This window comes from Vanellus vanellus (genome assembly GCF_965231255.1).
Source record: "Vanellus vanellus genome assembly, chromosome: 7".
Taxonomy (NCBI): Eukaryota; Metazoa; Chordata; class Aves; order Charadriiformes; family Charadriidae; genus Vanellus; species Vanellus vanellus.
Window position 1 is genome coordinate 29,771,245 of NC_138912.1, and position 16,303 is coordinate 29,787,547.

The 16,303-nt window shown below is 43.9% G+C and overlaps 1 protein-coding gene across 1 annotated transcript in view; it reads left to right on the forward strand.

Moving 5' to 3' along the window:
- Nucleotides 1-5,129: 5,129 nt before the first annotated feature.
- The window catches only part of NRG3 (neuregulin 3), a gene marked incomplete at both ends in the record, with an annotated part of 417,248 nt that continues 406,074 nt past the window's right edge, over nucleotides 5,130-16,303 (forward strand). Inside the window, one exon of the mRNA XM_082486681.1 lies at nucleotides 5,130-5,823. Coding sequence (XP_082342807.1) covers nucleotides 5,130-5,823 — 694 coding nt within the window. The remainder of the gene's footprint in view (nucleotides 5,824-16,303) is intronic.

Here is a 16,303-nt window from a genome sequence, read left to right on the forward strand (position 1 = left end):
ATGCCAAGATAAATATTTGAATTGTATATATTCATTGGCATACATTCAAGTGTAATTCTAAATATTTAGTGGCAGTCCTGGCATTTGCGAATAGGCTACACCTGATTTGAAAAACTGAGGACATGCCTGCTGTTGAGGAGGAATCAGCATACTTGCACTGTGTGGAAGGATAGGTGTATTTTATCCAATTAATTTAGCCGTGGGATTGTTATTCAGAGTTTATATTGCAGCGAGAGAGAGCAGACTCTTCTCCTTATTCCAAAATTAACTGTCACTCATCTCACACCTGTCCGAGACAGAGATAATGCTAACAGGCAGCTTGCTAACGTCTCAAATTGCTGCCGTGCTTTTGAACTCCGCGGTGGATTTCTCGCTCGTTGCAACTTGCGCCGTTCTCCTGGGTGCCAGGAGCATTCATAACATCCTCTGTAAAAATGCAAGGAGGAATACTTTGGGCTCTATATTATGCACAGGTATATAGCCCAAGTCTCTTGACAACATGTTAGCTGAATAAAGTTTAGTGTGTTTGTCTTGCCTAATGGCTATTTTAGCAATCAGAGTGGGAAAGAGTACTTTAGTTCTGAGCACTGGTTAATGGGATCAGCAGAATGCTATTTATGTTTCACATGGAAGAAGAAACAGAGTAACATGGCGACCTCAGACAAAAAGCAGGGTTTTCCCTGACTGTGAACCAACCATTAGGGACACCTATGTCATAGCTGAGCTGGGGATGAAAGCTAAGAGGAAGAATGAAGTAAATAATATTCAAATGCCCTATTTTGGGAAAATACCCCAGCAGCATAACACCCATTGATGTAACCAGCCCCAATTCCAGCATCCTTTGTATGTGAAATTCTGTTTTGTTTGCCACATCCAATTGCCGAACCGCCAGAACACAGCAAGTGAGGTGGGTGCTGGAGGGACTCACAATTTTGAGAGATGCTTTATGCTATCAGTGGCTGATCGCACCATAAAGCAAAGTAACTATAGAGGTTTTGTTGCTCACAGCTTCAGACAGTATTTACATGAATTAACAATCAATGTCTTTAGATATTTTGTAAAGTTGGGGAGGAAAGAAAGGCTTCTAACTATGTGTATATGTGGGATTGGAATATAGACATCTCACATGCATATTGTTTCGGTGCTGAAATGGACGTGGCTCCAAAGGGTCTTACTTTCCAATTTTGAATTTCTGTTTCTTTTGTTGGCTATTCTGAGGATAGGTATCCTGAGATTTCTAGGACTGATTCCATGATAAGAGTTAAAGCGAATCTAACTCCTTTAACTCATTTATTACATTTTACCATCTGAAGGCTATGTGGTGGTATGTGGTTCTGCTGTATGGAGGCATGTGTGAAGCCAGTCAGGAACAGCACCCTAGTAATAGAACTGTTGGCTATGGCATACCTACTACACAGCCAAAATATAACCCTCCCTGTGACAAACGAAGCAATATATGCATAAACAGAATATCTGTTATGTGTGTGTCACACCAGTCCTCAAGAAAATACCCCTTCTGACTCCACCATAGATAGATAATTTTATTCCATCCCAGTCACAGATGTCTTCAAGGAGATACTAAGGATTTCTTTGCATATTATGAAGAAAAGTCAGTCAAGAAAAATAAATTCTGTGTTGTTTTCTGATCATGATAAACATATTTCCAAAAAAAGTAAGAGACTTGGGCTATGATACAGAATGAGTAGGAAGAAATGCAAGTGAAATTTACCAAATAGCTATGTAAATTAGACTTAAGGCACTGAACAGATTCAGTTTAACAAGAGTGGGCTGATTTGAGAAACCGATTATTATTTGAATATTAATTTTTGAGGACAGAGAAATAATCTAGAAGCATTCAGAGACTGTGTTTTTGTACATATCATAACATTTTAACTCATGACTAGATTATTACAGGAAGAGGTTTCCATACATTGCCTGTACCAGGTGTCTGTCTAAGTGCATGGCATTTTTTTTTTTTTAACTGAAGGATAACCTATTTGAAATACATTTCCATTTACTGTGGGGTTAAGGGAAAGCTGCTTTGAGCTTCCTGTATCAAGATTCATCATGCCATTTCATATTTTTAGACCACGGAACTTTCTTCAAAGAGGATAATAGTGAATGGTAAGACCTTCATTAACTTATCAGGGGAATGCCTGTTTTTAAGTAATTCACTTAAGTAAGGCATATTGAAAGCATTCCACAATCACTTTCAAGAATAGTTTGTCAAGCCTCGATGGTAAGAGTGGGAAATTATAAGAAAAGAAGCCTGAAAATCTTTACTCGTAACACAGGATGTCTTTTAATATTAAACAATGAAATGGCTACACTTTAGTCATCTTAATGGTATCACATCCTGATGTCTTCCATTAGAACCATTACAAATTTTAGGAGCTGACAGCTGAAAATCTTACTGAGAGGAAGAAGTGCAGTTGAGACAGATGAAACACTGAAAGACTTCAGGACATAGTCGTGAGGAAAGTAAAAGCTCTCGGTCTTGTGAGGGTTGTATAAAACATTTTTGTTGTGTTCTGTTCTCCCAAGAAGCACGTACAAATTGTTTGGGAATGAACACAAAGAATGATTCATATCAAGCTTACTGAACAGCACTATGGCTGCGGAAGAGGCGAGAGCTAAAGGACATTTGTACTGGCAATGCAAAGCCCAGAGCAGGACAAAGGTATTCATAGTTTGCAAGGAAGGTGAGGGCTGTGCAGGACAGGCATTCACAACTCAAAGCACCTGGTTTTAGATTTCCACAAGAAATCCTGGATTCTACAAATCAGTGACAAAGCCTCCCTGGATTCCCAAGACTTCCCTGTCTTGCTCATTTGCTTGTTTTACTGGGCAACGCTCATGTGGCTGTTTCTAAATGGTTTCTCCTAATCCTTTTGCCTCTTTATTGAAGGATTAGGAACCCATACATTCATGTTTTGAGATGCCAAAGTGTTTTTTTTTTTTTTTTATGAGAAAGTGTTTAAACAGTACACTTACCCGATAAGCCACTTCCACAGATTTTCCTGGTAGCTGTCAGCATAGACCTATCTGAGAGAAACTGCCAAACTCCAACTGGATTGCTTGAAGTGATAATAATCTAGATGCCTACTTAATGTAATTTTGATATTATATTATAAATGCTATTAACATTCATTTTGAAGAAAAATTCAAGCAGATACGTTTCAGTTGCAGTGCTTTATTTTCTATATTTGTCTGTGTATTTACAGGATAAATGTATTTCATAGTTTGTTTCCAACTTTTCTGCTCAATTATTCTGTGTAAATATTAATATACTTTTAAATACATGACTAAGGAGATTATACGTATGTGTCAATACCAGGAAATGATACCAATGAGGTAACAGTTCAGAAGAAAGGGTTAAAACCATCTGTGCCTACATAATTTTATAGATGATTTTGTAGAATTTTGAAAATGGCGATAAACCCACCCTTTGGTACACTGCCGTTAACCCTTCAGTGACCACCTGAGCTGTTTAAATGTTTTCCCCAATAAGTGAATGGAAAGCACACACTGTTGACCACATTGAACTTGGAGTTCAACTCTGGAGTAGATCAAAAAGCTGGAGCAGTTTCAGTGTCAAAACTTGTCTGGCAATGTCCTGAGCCCTGCAACCTCAATATGTGCCTGTGCCATCAGTTGCCCCCCCGCCTGCTGAAAAGGACCATCCTTTTGTTGCAGCGGTCTGGTGGGTTTTGTTTTCCTTTAGGGAATCCCTTTAAGAAACATCGACAACGGCAACATGCTGCTTATTGTTAGTTATCGGATAGCATAAGCGTCGGAAAACATCTTCTCGGCCTGTGCCCTGGTCTTTCGCCGGGAATCCTCTCTGAAGGTGTCTCCACCTCCCTCACGCTCTCGCACACCCCTCGCCGCTCCCTCCACACATGTCTTTTTTGACACAGAGCAGCCGCCTATTGGATTGCAACCACAGGATGGGTTCAGGCGCTCCCCCTCCCCTTCTTTTTCCTTTTTCTCTCCTTTCCTTCCTTTCCTAGGCTCCGCTTGCCGTAGCACACACCCTCCCGAGGGGTTTGCCTGGATCATTTATTTATCTTGTGCGCATTAAGAAACCACCATTAGGCTTTGGTGGGAGGCGCCTTACTTTCTGCGCGCTAGCCTGCCTCCCTTGCGCTGCGATAGGAATACACAATCGAACAGAAGCTGCAAGCTTGGCAGGAGCTGCCTTCTGCGTGCCTATTTAATTGCCGGATCCGTATTTTTTTGCCGACTGGGTCATTGCCGCCCCCCTTCCAGGGTTTCATCTTATTTTATTTTTCCTGTGTGTGTGGATTTTATTTTTTTTTTTTCCGGGAACCCTCGCCGGAGTTTCGATGCCGGGCCGGACTTAGCGCGGGCGCGGAGGAGCTGCGCGGAGCCGTGCCTCCTGCCGCCGGGCCCCGCCCGCGGATCGGCCTCCCTGGCCCGGCGCCGGCCGCGGGTTGGCCGCGGGGCCGCGGAGTGGCGGGTGCGCCGCGCCGCCGCCTCCCCGCGGAGCAGCCGGGGGATGCTGCTGCGCCGCGGCCGGGCATAGGCAGGAGCCGAGCGGGCGGGGGAGGGAGCGGAGGAAAGGAAGGAAGGAAGGAAGGAAGGAAGGAAGGAGAGACGGAAAGAAGAGCTCTGCCAGCCCCGAGGGGAGAGGAAAAAGAGGAGAGGCGAGAAGGAGCGCGAATGTGAAGGAATGTGCCTGCCCGCCACCGGAGCCGCACGCTTGGGATAAAAAAATAATAAATCGACGAGGCTGATTCTCGCGACTAATTACCCGGAAAAAAAAAAAAAAAAAAAAAAGAGAAGAAAGCGAAACCTGAGAGCGGAGGGAGAAGAAGGAGAGCGAAGAGGCTGAAGCGGGCAGCGCGAGAGGAGGGCGCCCGCGGATGGCGCGGCCGTCCCGCTGACTCCGCGGCCGCGGGAGGCTGCGCGGGGCGGCGCGGCGCGGGGCATGCCGTGCCGGCGGCGTGACTGAGCGGGGCGCTCCCGCCGCCCGCTCCGCTGCGCCGCGTTGCGCTCCCCTCCGCCCCGCTCCGCTCTCCTCCGCCCCCCTCCGCCGCATGCCGCCGGCAGCCGCGGCGCGCTGATGCCCCGGGGCCGCGGCGGCACTGCGGACGGCCCCTAGGATGAGCGAGGGGGCTGCCGGCGCCGCGGCGCCCGGGGCGGCGGAGGCGGCGGCGGCGGGGGGCCCGGGCGGGGATGGGGCCGGGGGACCGCCGCGGGAGCTGCGCTGCAGCGACTGCATCGTCTGGAACCGGCAGCAGACGTGGCTGTGCGTGGTGCCCCTTTTCATCGGCTTCATCGGCCTGGGGCTCAGCCTCATGCTGCTCAAGTGGATCGTGGTGGGCTCCGTCAAGGAGTACGTCCCCACCGAGCTGATGGACGCCAAGGGCGTGGGGCAGGACCCCTTCTTCCTCTCCAAGCCCACCGCCCCCCCCCGCGGCGCGGAGACCACCGCCGCCGCCACGCCGCGGCCGCCCAGCCGCGTCAGCCCCCGCCTCACCACGATGAGCCGGGCGCCCCCGCGCCCCCCCGGCACCCGCGGACCGGCGCGGGGCGGCCCGCGGCCCACCGCGGCGCGGCACCCCGCCGCGCCCCACACGGCGCCGCCCGCCAGCGGCCCCCCCGGCACCGCCGGCCGCGGCGCCCGGCCGCCGCCCGCCGCCCCCAGCACCCCGCCGCTGCCCGCCTGGCCCACTGCGGCACACGCTACCTCCTCCTACAAGATCTACGTCCACGACTCGGCGCCGTCCTGGACCTTGTCTCCCTTCCAGGAGTCTACCACCACCACGCCGGAGGCCAGCACGACCCCCAAAATCCGTAAGTGAAGGCACTCCCTCCCCGCGCCCTCGGGGCGCCCGCTTGCTCGCGTCTCCCCGTCAAAACCCGGCGTTCGCCCGGCGCCGGCGGGGTCGGGGCGATGCCTCGGTCGGAGCTTGCCGCCGCGGCTCGGGGGGGCGCGGGTTTCCCGTGCGGGTGCTGCCCTGCGGGAGGCCGGAGAGCTCCGAAGTTTGTGCGTCTTTTCTCCCTCCTCCCCCCGGCTTGCGCCCCCCTCTCCCTCCCCAGCAAATTCTCCGCTTGTGTGATGGATGGTGAGGCAGGAGCAGCCATTCGAGGTGACTAGATTTCGCTGTGGTTTTTAGGACAGATGCAGACCCCTCTAGTCTCCTTCTAGGCTGGTCTGCGGAAGGTATTTAGGAAATGCTGGGAGGTGCCTGAGCGAGAGGGACGATTGATGACCCCCCAGGCAGCGGCGGCTCCCAGAGGGGGCAGTGGGGAGAGTGGTCCTCGGGAGGAGCGAGGTGGGTTGTGCCTGTGCCTCTCCGCCGGTGGGGGAGTTTGGCTTTCCACAGTCGTCTGCCTGGAAATAGATGAGAGTGGGCTCTGGAGGGATGCTCCCTCCATCCCAGCGCCCGGCTCCCGCAAGAGCCGCCGCCAGCTCCACCAGGAAGGAGCACAGGGCACCCCGCGAACATGCAGACGCAGCCGAACGCTTTCCCGGCTCCTGTGTGTAGTCACAGCACCGTCTTGCCGTAACTATTTTTTTTAAGCAGAGGAGGGGGCTAGTTCCCCGATTGATGCTCGATGGCTGGTTCTTCCCACCCTCCTAGGCACAAACCGAAGGATTCGGGCTAAATCAGAAAATTCACTTGGTCTGGGTGCGTCAACTTTCAGCTTCTCGTAAAGGTTATCTAGGACAAATGCAATCCGAGCCAGAACTTCTGTGCGGTGCTATTTAGTGAAACGCTCAATTATACTGTATTATAGTCATCTTCTGCGTTTTCTTGGATGCAGCATAGGAAATGAGGAGCCGCGTGTCCTCCATTAACTCTTCGCTGCTTCTGCTAGGAACGTCAATTCAATTGAATGCTGTCACCTGATTGCTTTTACAGCCTAGGGCTCCCCTTCTGCATGCTAATGTTGGCTATTCTGCTAGAGGATTTTGTTAGCAAGTCATATGAACTTTATTTTGCCCATTAAATCTATTTGCTGATGAGCCCCGGGGCAGAGAGTCTATACAGAGCGACACGATCTTGTGAATTGACAAAATCGGGAGAAGAAGAGCAAATTGGACGTGTATGTGTGGGTGGATGTGCAGGTGGCGGATGGCTAGGAATGATTGCGAATAAAACTATCACGAAATCAGAAGAGCAAACAAGGCAGTAACTCGCTTTCCCAGTGTCTGCTGTAGTAATTGAGAGAGAACGGTCCCTTACAGGTGTGTCTGAGCCTGCTTGCTCTGTAGGTACAACCTAAGGAACTCGGATGTTACCAGAAGGAAAATCTCCTTGTGGAGCTGAACCCTACCCATTTCACTTAGGCGTAGGGAGCTGTCTCGGGCACTTTTTAAAAACAAAACAGCAAAGGGAGCCCAATATTCTGCCTGTGTTTCAGGTTCCAAGCCTTGTGTGAACCAGATATGTTACATGGTGTTTCAAACTGCTGTGACTTGTGTGTCTGAAATGCTGCCTGGGTTTGCCAGGTGGGATCTGTCGGGGTCAAAACGCTCCCTTGCAATCTCTTCCTTTCTCCCCTTTCTGTATTTTTGGGTACGTAAGAAAAATCCACAGCAATTTCTGCCCCTTTATGCTGTTTCCTCACAAGGTATAGAAGGCAATAATATCCTGATTAATAAATAATGTTCAGCTGGCAGGACTCTCCTCCATGCAAGACACACAAAGGAAGAAGAAAACCCACAATCTTGAAATGTTCCTGGCAGTTGCAGAGTCTCGTAACTATTATTTGTTTTAGGGAGACTGCTAATACCTTTTAAAGCAGGGTGTTTCCCCTCATTAAATAGAGCTCGGTTATAGGATGAAATGCAAGAAGTGCAAATCCAGCAGAAATTGACCCTGTTTGGGCACATTGATAGCAGAGATTATCATTAATGGGAGATTAAATAGATTACATAAAAAAGGATTTGAATTTATAGGGCATGTGGAAATTTTTTTTTAAGCCTACAGCTGTACTTTTCTGATACATATAAGCATCTCTGAGGATACATGTAAAATTCTCTGAGGCTGCAGTATTCACTGGAGGGGAGAGGGAGAAGAAAGGCAATCTTTCTGCCGTGAACTGCTGACATGGTGTGACCCCACAGCAAGTGTCTGCATCTGCCACTAACAGCTCTGAGGGAGAAAGGGAATTTTTTAAAACAAACTCATCCTCGTTTCCCAGGTTGAGCTGCACATTCCTTCTGTGCCCATTGCTCCAGCTGCTGTTGAAATGAAAGGCATGGATCCCGTTATACCGTGTGAATACAAATCTGACATGACAAATCTGATGCCCCAGCTTTCAAAATAGTGCACACCCTCGTATGATCCTCTGGCTTGGCAAGGCACATATGTGGGCAGGAGTCATAGGCTATTTAGCATTTCACAGCTTTTAAGAAAAGAATCAGCTGTCTTTATTTATGCTGGTTCATGTTGCAGTTTATTTAATAGTTTTAACACGTTAAAATGGGCTCAAAATATGACTTAGGAAAATGGAAGGCAAATCGGGAGTTATTTCTCCGGAAAGCTGGTTGATTGCCCACCTGAAATAAATGTTGGTAAAGCCTTTTCTCTGTGTGTGTATTCATCTGAGGAGATGTTGTGAAATCTCTCACTTTTTTGTGGGTGTGCATAATGACAATAATTCTTGGTTGTGTTTCACTCAAAGTCAAGCTATCTGTTAGCTGTTTTGAAAGTTCTTGATGAAGATCCTGCAGGTTCTGACTAAGCAAAAGCCTCTTACTCATCAAATCTCACTCTGTGTCTTGTGCCTGCATGTTTTTCTCATGATTGTGTGCGGACTGTGGCTTTTCAGCGTGAGCCTCTTTATCCAGTGCTCAACCTAAAAATCAATCATTGATTCAGAACGGTAGTCCTGCCGGTAGATCAGAAAAATCAGCCAACTGACTGGAACACACCAGTGAGGTTTTATTTTTATCAAGCCATTGGTTTCATTTCTGAAGAGTCATGCCCTGATTTTTCCAATATGCATTTTTCATGGTATTCTGGGTTCTTCAGTAATGTTATTATCTTTAAATTGAGATACTGTACTTATAAGAATTCCTGTGTGAATTCAGCTATGAAATAGCACTGTGGTTTCTCTTGTGTTCATATGACCAAAGGCTAATGCAGAGATCTGAGGTCAGGCAGGTGGAGCTCAACTAATGCATAGTAACCAAGGAAAGAGATGTTACAGAACTCTTAATCAATATATCTTGTGAAGTCCAATTGCGACCTTTTTTTTTATGACTCCAGACTGCAGCCTGAGTGTACTTTGATTTCCTGCTAAAGATTTTCTGGTCCAGTCGTTTATCCTAGTCATATCTCTGTCTGTTTGTTATGCACGGCATGGGTTCAAGTAACAAGCATCTGGCAGCTGAACTGTTACCAACACTGACATTTTGGTAAAAGCTGTTTGTTTTATTTTGCACTGAGTCAAATATCTTTTTCACATTAAGGATGACACTTAGATGGAGCTGCGGGGTTTTCACCAACTGGAGAGTGTTGTGGGAGGTGCCAAACCGTAGTAAAACCAGACCTACTCTTCCCAGAGCTCTGAAACATTCTGCCAACAAATGACATGTATCTGTGAACACTTTGTGTTATGATCATGAGCTGTCATTGAAATCGAGGGGAGCACACATGACTGCAAAGAACGTGCCCTTAGCATTGACTAAGATTGTTATGTCAGTTATTTATCAATTTGTAATGCATCAAAAGCTGTTGAATTGGAAAAAAAATACGGAAGTGAACAGCTGGGAGTTCTAAAAGCATTTGCTTCTTCCTCATTCCCACTTACTTTCTATTCACGTACCATGAGTCAACGTACCACAGACATGATAAGATTTGTGTTTCCCATCTTAAATACTTGTCAACAGGAAGGCTACTGTCAAGATAAAAATAATAAATACAGAGTTGCAGTCACACCACTAATGTGGAAGTTATTGTAATTTTATTTTGCATATTTTACAGATATAACTTCTTTCATCCCTTTCAATTAAGTTGGATGACACTGGACTTAATTCTGTTTTCCATTTATGATCCCCTTTATAGTTAGGAACTCGTGCAGTTGTCACTGAGTTCATAAGGAAGTGGAATGTTTAAATGAGTCCCGCTCATAGATATGTACATTGATTCTATTCAGATATGTTTCCTCTCTGTTCCTCTTATTGAAGTGTTTGTTGGAATCCAGTGACCGAGGAGAGCTTTCACAGCACTGGTATGATGAGAGGAAGGGATATGGCTGAAATTACTCCATGCTGCCTTTTAACCCTGAAGAAAATTCTTTTGGGGGCTGTAAGGATTCTCATTACATTGATTTAACCTGTGATCACTGGTAAAAGCAAAGCCTTGCATTTTATTTGGCATATTTTTTTAGCATCTATACAAGGACATTATGTGATATATTATATGTTGACAACAGAATACCATTATTAAATTAAAGTATTGATTCATTGCAAAGTATTATGCTAAAGTAATGTCAGTGGTTTGTCTAAACCCACAGAAAATGGATATTAAAAATTAAAGCAAAAGACCTGTCTCTAGCTACAGTGTTGTGTCTAGTGTTGCAGTACATTTATCATCTGACTCATTGCTTTGAAACCTCCTGCAAAGCCCAGTAAATACATGGATCGGTATGGATTTGGCTTCGACTTTACCTTTAAATTCTGTAGCTTGTGGCTTTCGGAAGTACCTAAAGCATACTAGTGTCTGGTTTCGCTGATTTCTCCCATGACTTGTTTGGAAACAAACTGCACAAGGGAAAGTGCCTAGTAAAATGGTGTAGGACTACCTGGTTGGACATAAACATAAATATATAAACACCAGAGACTTTTGGATGCCTCTCAGCCTGGTGATTTCTTTTTGAGAGTCTTTGTGGTTTGAACAAGTTTGCAATATTCCCATCTTAACTGCACACGTGTGTGTGCACATGCGCACACATGCAAAACACAAGCAGGTATTTGCGCATTTGCACAGTACCTGTTTTCGAGGAGGATCAGGACCTCCACGCCTGTCGTAACTTCAGGACCGGTCTTTGCTAAGCAAGACAGCTACTTTGGCTGCCGTGCTTGTCCTTGCAGTGTCGTTCAGAAAAGAAACCTGAAGGCTTCGTTGTAGCTAACTGGCCTGAATGCCAAGTTAAAGTGCATCTTTTAATTTGAAAGTCTCTTTCCGGTTCTGCTGTGTGGAAGGGATTTGTTGTCACCGTTACTATTAAGCATAGGTACATTTTCCTTGCATTGCAAGAGTAGACAAAACAGAGGAAAAACAACAAGGTGCTTTGTGTTATGGAGATGATTTCTTACTCTAAGGGACTTAGTTCTTGGATCGATACGGTGCGGGCTAGAAGTGTCAGTTAATAAGGCAGCTGTGATCCAGATCAAAACTGGGGCTGTGTTTTCTCATTGCTCAGAACTAAATTTCCAAGGCGGACAGCTCTTAAACCTACTTTCGTACTTTTACCTTCCCCTTCATACCTTACATCAAGCCACTCCACTGAGTAAAGTACATCTTCAGTGGAGGAAAGTAGCTCCCTGGGAGGGCTGAGCAGACGGGCTTGCCAGGCGAGGACACTTCTGACCAGAACAAGGCAGAGGAGGAGCGTTCAAATGGCTTCTGCTTCTGGGTAACACACAGGGGACGTAAATGCGCGTAGGTGGACAAGTGCTTTTTGACTGGGTGTTTACTTTTTATCACACGGGTTTCTGGGGCCCCTTGGTAAAATGCATTCAAGAGGAGAAAAATGAATAAAGCAGGCGCGGGGAAAATTAAAATAGCAGCTGCATTTATAAATTTCAGTGTCCTTTTCACAGAAGAAATACCTGATTGCATCAACTCTTCCTGGTGAAATTTGGTGATAGGGAAAAATACATTTACCAAATGCTTATTGCTAACTGTTTAAATGTTTGTTTCTTAAACTTTATCAATATGCTTTATATTAGTTTAGTAATATTTTAAAAAAATACATAAAATAAGTGAAACCTACTAAATTCTTCCACTATTCCATCTTTTCTGTCCTCCAAGGGCAGTATTTTGCATTTTCAAAGCTGTGTTTTTTTCATGTAGCTTGTAAATAGGAGGATTTCATGACTTTTTTACAACATATTACTCCTGATTTTTTTCTTTTTTTTTTGTGGTGTAGTTCTTCTGACTGCTGACAGTAGGAGACAAACTATTTCGCTTCAAAGATAATAGGCTTCATATCATGTTTAGCAACTGATTTTTAAGTCCAAATTGATTTATGCTTTTTTTTTTCCTCAGAGTAGTTTGATTTTTGTATTTCTTCAAGAATTAAAGCTTTGGGGAAAAACTCAGGTAGAATGGGAGAGCCTTGCTGTCCAATAAAAACATAACTGTGTAAAAAGATAAAGTGAAACTTTGGTCTGAAATACCTGAAAAAAATCCTGCTTTAGTCCCTGTAAAATAAGCCCAGCAACTTGCAAAGTCTCTGCTTTTTGCTTTAACATCTCCTTTTTGTTTGTTACTTTTTGGTTTTATGTCTTTTCTTTTCCTTTTGAAATTTGAATTGATCTTTTGGCAGTTCTAAGGGCCCTACAGTTGTGTCCCATCCCTGCCCCCCTCACTTGTGTTTTACACTCATGGGGAAGGTGCGCGTTAGCAATGCATAGATATTGGTGATGTGGTAGGTGCTCTCGGTAGAAGAATGAATTAGTATTTTAATCGGTATGAAAAGACCTTTCGCTGATGCATTTTGTAACTTTGTTAGCAAAGAATTGAGGAAAAAATATCCTGATAGTATTCCGTGTAGAAGTTGTGCTGAATTAAGTAGTTCAGAGTCTTTGGTTTTTATAATATAATTTTGCAAACATATAGGCCCACTTTAGGGTGTGTGAGTGATGCCTTTTCTTTTTTTTTTGTAGAATTATGCATCTGCAGAATCAGGGTCAATTTATGTGAACACCTGTGTGATTAAATCTGTTACTGTCTTAGATTGCAGTGTGAATGCTTACAAAACATGCCTGTGTAAATAAACGTACATCAGCTTTGAAGTGCTGCTTTTTAAAAATTGTCAGCATTATCTGAATGTGCTTATTAGAACTGAGTTTCTCTTAGTGCGTTTTCTTTTTTGTTTGTGTTTAGCACTACCATGAAAAGTATACCATTATCCTGCTTATTCTTTGCCTGAAATATGTTCTGTAGTAAAATCTTTGTGTTCTGAGGGACTCTAGTTGCTTAGCTGTAGACTGTCACAAGTCATGTAGGTCATGAATTTTTTTGCACATCGCCTTTAAATGATTTCCTTACCTGATTTTTTTTTAATATTATTATTATTGTGGAAAATACTACTTCTGGGTTGTTTTTTACATTTTTTTCTCCGTATCACTTCCTCAGCTAAATCCATGCCAACACTGATTTCTTGCTAAAACTTATAGGTATAAAATGTTTTCTAAAACATTAGAGATGGCAAGTTGAATTTTAAGAATCAGTTATTTTCTGAAACCGAACTTATGAAGTTATCTTCACATTGTTCATTTCACAGCACCGTTACTGCTAAAGTTCAAGATTCTAGTTCAGTAGGAACTGAGCCTTGATTTCTGGTTGTTACCAGATAGAGGGGCTATAGCACTGTGTAACAGCAAACCATTAAATTAGTATTAATAGCAAATAGCCTCTTTCCCAGATCTGATTATTCTCACTGATGTCAGAACTTGTAAAGCAAGCATTTGAGATAAGATGGGGTTATTGTCTTGGAAGGGCTTTGGTGGTCTGTTTTTACCGCAATGACAAGGGTTTTTTTCTAACGTGGTTGGCAAGGAAGGTAGAAAACGTACAATCTAGCCTGCAGTTGCTGTGCTGCTTCTAAATGTAATCAGGATTTTAACAAAACCAAAAATCTTGTATCAAAAAGCGTTGCTAACCTGCAAAATTGTGCTGCATTGTGCAATGCCAAGTTTTACTGGCATCTCCCAGTTTAATGCATAATAAAATAGCATTTCCAGTGGTGTGCTCAGAGTGGCTGAGAGTTGTAGCTAGCTAACCTTCTCAGTGACTGAGTGATACTGTTGAATATTAAAAAAGGATGTGGCCAACCTTTGTTTCCACTCCCCCCGGTGAATTACAGTACAAGTGGTCAGAAGGTTATCATTAAAATAGTAGTAAGCTGTCCCAGAAGTTTTGACTTGGGATTGATTGTGTGATACTTGCTGAAAACAATCAATTAATTTTCTTCCAAAGGGGTGTGCTTTGTTAGTGTTTGTTTTAAGAGTAGCGTGTGGAGAGGAAATTACTTTTCTTGTTCAATCTGTCAGTGAGTTTACAAAAGAGAAGCAGAGTTTTTGTTTGACACCTAGAGATAAGCTGCACTGAAGTGGTATGGTGATTCTCCTGCCACGTAACAGTATCAAATATGAAGCCTTTGCACTGCCAGGGTTCAGTGGGCAGTGGGTTCAGGAACTTAACTGAGGGGATTATTCTGATGAATGTCAGTGCTCCTGATTTAGAAGGGTAGAGGTACTTTTATAATTATTTCATAAGTAGCTAAACCGCATGAGTCTTTAGCCTGAAATCTGGCCCAGCTACATAAGGGTCATAGCATTAAAGTTCAATCATCTCATTTTTATTTTTTATTTTTAAATAACTAAAAAGCCACGCATAAATACATACAGCAGCATTTTTTTTCCTGAAGCAGTTTGGGTTTCTTTTGCTTTTAGATTTCAATCTTTATTTTATAACTTACATTAGTAGCGCACACCATACGTTTCACAGGGTCAGCTGCTTATTTATAAGACTGTATCTCAGTGTAATAAAGTTGATTGTAATTAGCTTCCACCAATCAAAAATGTTAGTCAGAAAAATACAGGTTGCAAACTAAAACTATTTATAAATTGTAGTGTCTTAACGGGTGAAAATAATCCTTGAATGCTGTTTCTGAATTTATAACATACACACTTTTAAATTCACTGATTATCTCAAAGTAATACAGAAATGATGGAATCTGCTGCTGAACTGAGACCATGTACTTCTGCAGCAGGTTTGCATAGTGCATGTGGGCTCTCTTCCTACCGAAGCTGCTCTGTTAGGAGGTTGCACCTTTGTCTCAACTAATTACCTTCTGAGCTGTGAAGATGATGACCTTGACACTTATAATGATAATAAGGACAACACAGAAAATGCAACACACAGGATACTTTTAGAGTCGTGGGATCTACAGTCCGAAGGCTCATTTGTACTGGGAAAGGTGAACATTTGCCACTTGGTGACTGCTGTCACCTTGCCTTAGGGAAGAAGGGTGGTGGATGGGCAGTGGAGATGATGAGGTGAGCCGAGCCCGTCCTGCGCTTCTGCACAAGAAGCTCTTCAGCACAGTTCGGCCTGATCTGGGAAGACACAGCCTGTGCCTTGGCTCTGTCAGCATTAACCGTCCTGCCTTGTTCTCCACAAAAGCACAGAGGGAAAGAAGCATTTCTAATACCTTTTCATATCTGGAGCACATTCATTACAGAGGCTTACTTAGTCCTAAATGAAAAGCAAGAATAGTAACTTAATATTTTAAATTGGTTTTAGAAATATCTGCCTGCAATAGGGAATTCTTAGGGGTTTTAGTTCTTGGATGGCTGGATTTAATCTGAATATATGAAGCTGAAATGCTAGTGTGTGGTATGTTTAAGAGGGGAAGAAAGAAGAGTCTGATATTGTAATTGTTACTTTCTAGAAGACTGAAGAGATCACTTGCATCTACTGGGTCTCAGTAATTGGGTACACTACAAGGCTTGATTACACCTTGTGTTTACATACATTTGAAAAGCTCTTCTCTATTACCCTAGCAGATGTAGGGGATTTGTAGCCAGCCACAGCTTCGCTGCTGTAAGGTACATCTATAAATGCGAACATGGACAGTTGGAGGAGCTACTGAGCAGTTGCTTCTCATTCCCAGTTTGGTTACAGTGCGTATTTTGAAAACATGAACAGGTATTTATTCAAGTTTGATAATAATTAAAATACATTTATCCCTGATTTTAGCAGTGAACCTGGCTGGTGAGTGATGTACCTGTAGAAAAAGAAGTGTATTGGACAGGCCTAAGCTAAAAGTCCTTACTGTAAAGAGATCCATCAGATCCATCAGTGGGTAGAGTGAGGATGAGGTCTGCTAGGTGATAAAAAGATTAGTAATTCTTGTGAGGTGTTTTATTTGCATACTGTAAGAATTTTGTCTGTTTAAAGGCAGTGTGGGTTTATTAGGGAGCTTATTTTTCAAATGCCTTTAAGGAGATACTGTAAGATTATATCTAATTAATTAAATACATTACATTTGAATTATTTAATTAGAGATTATTTTCAACCATCCC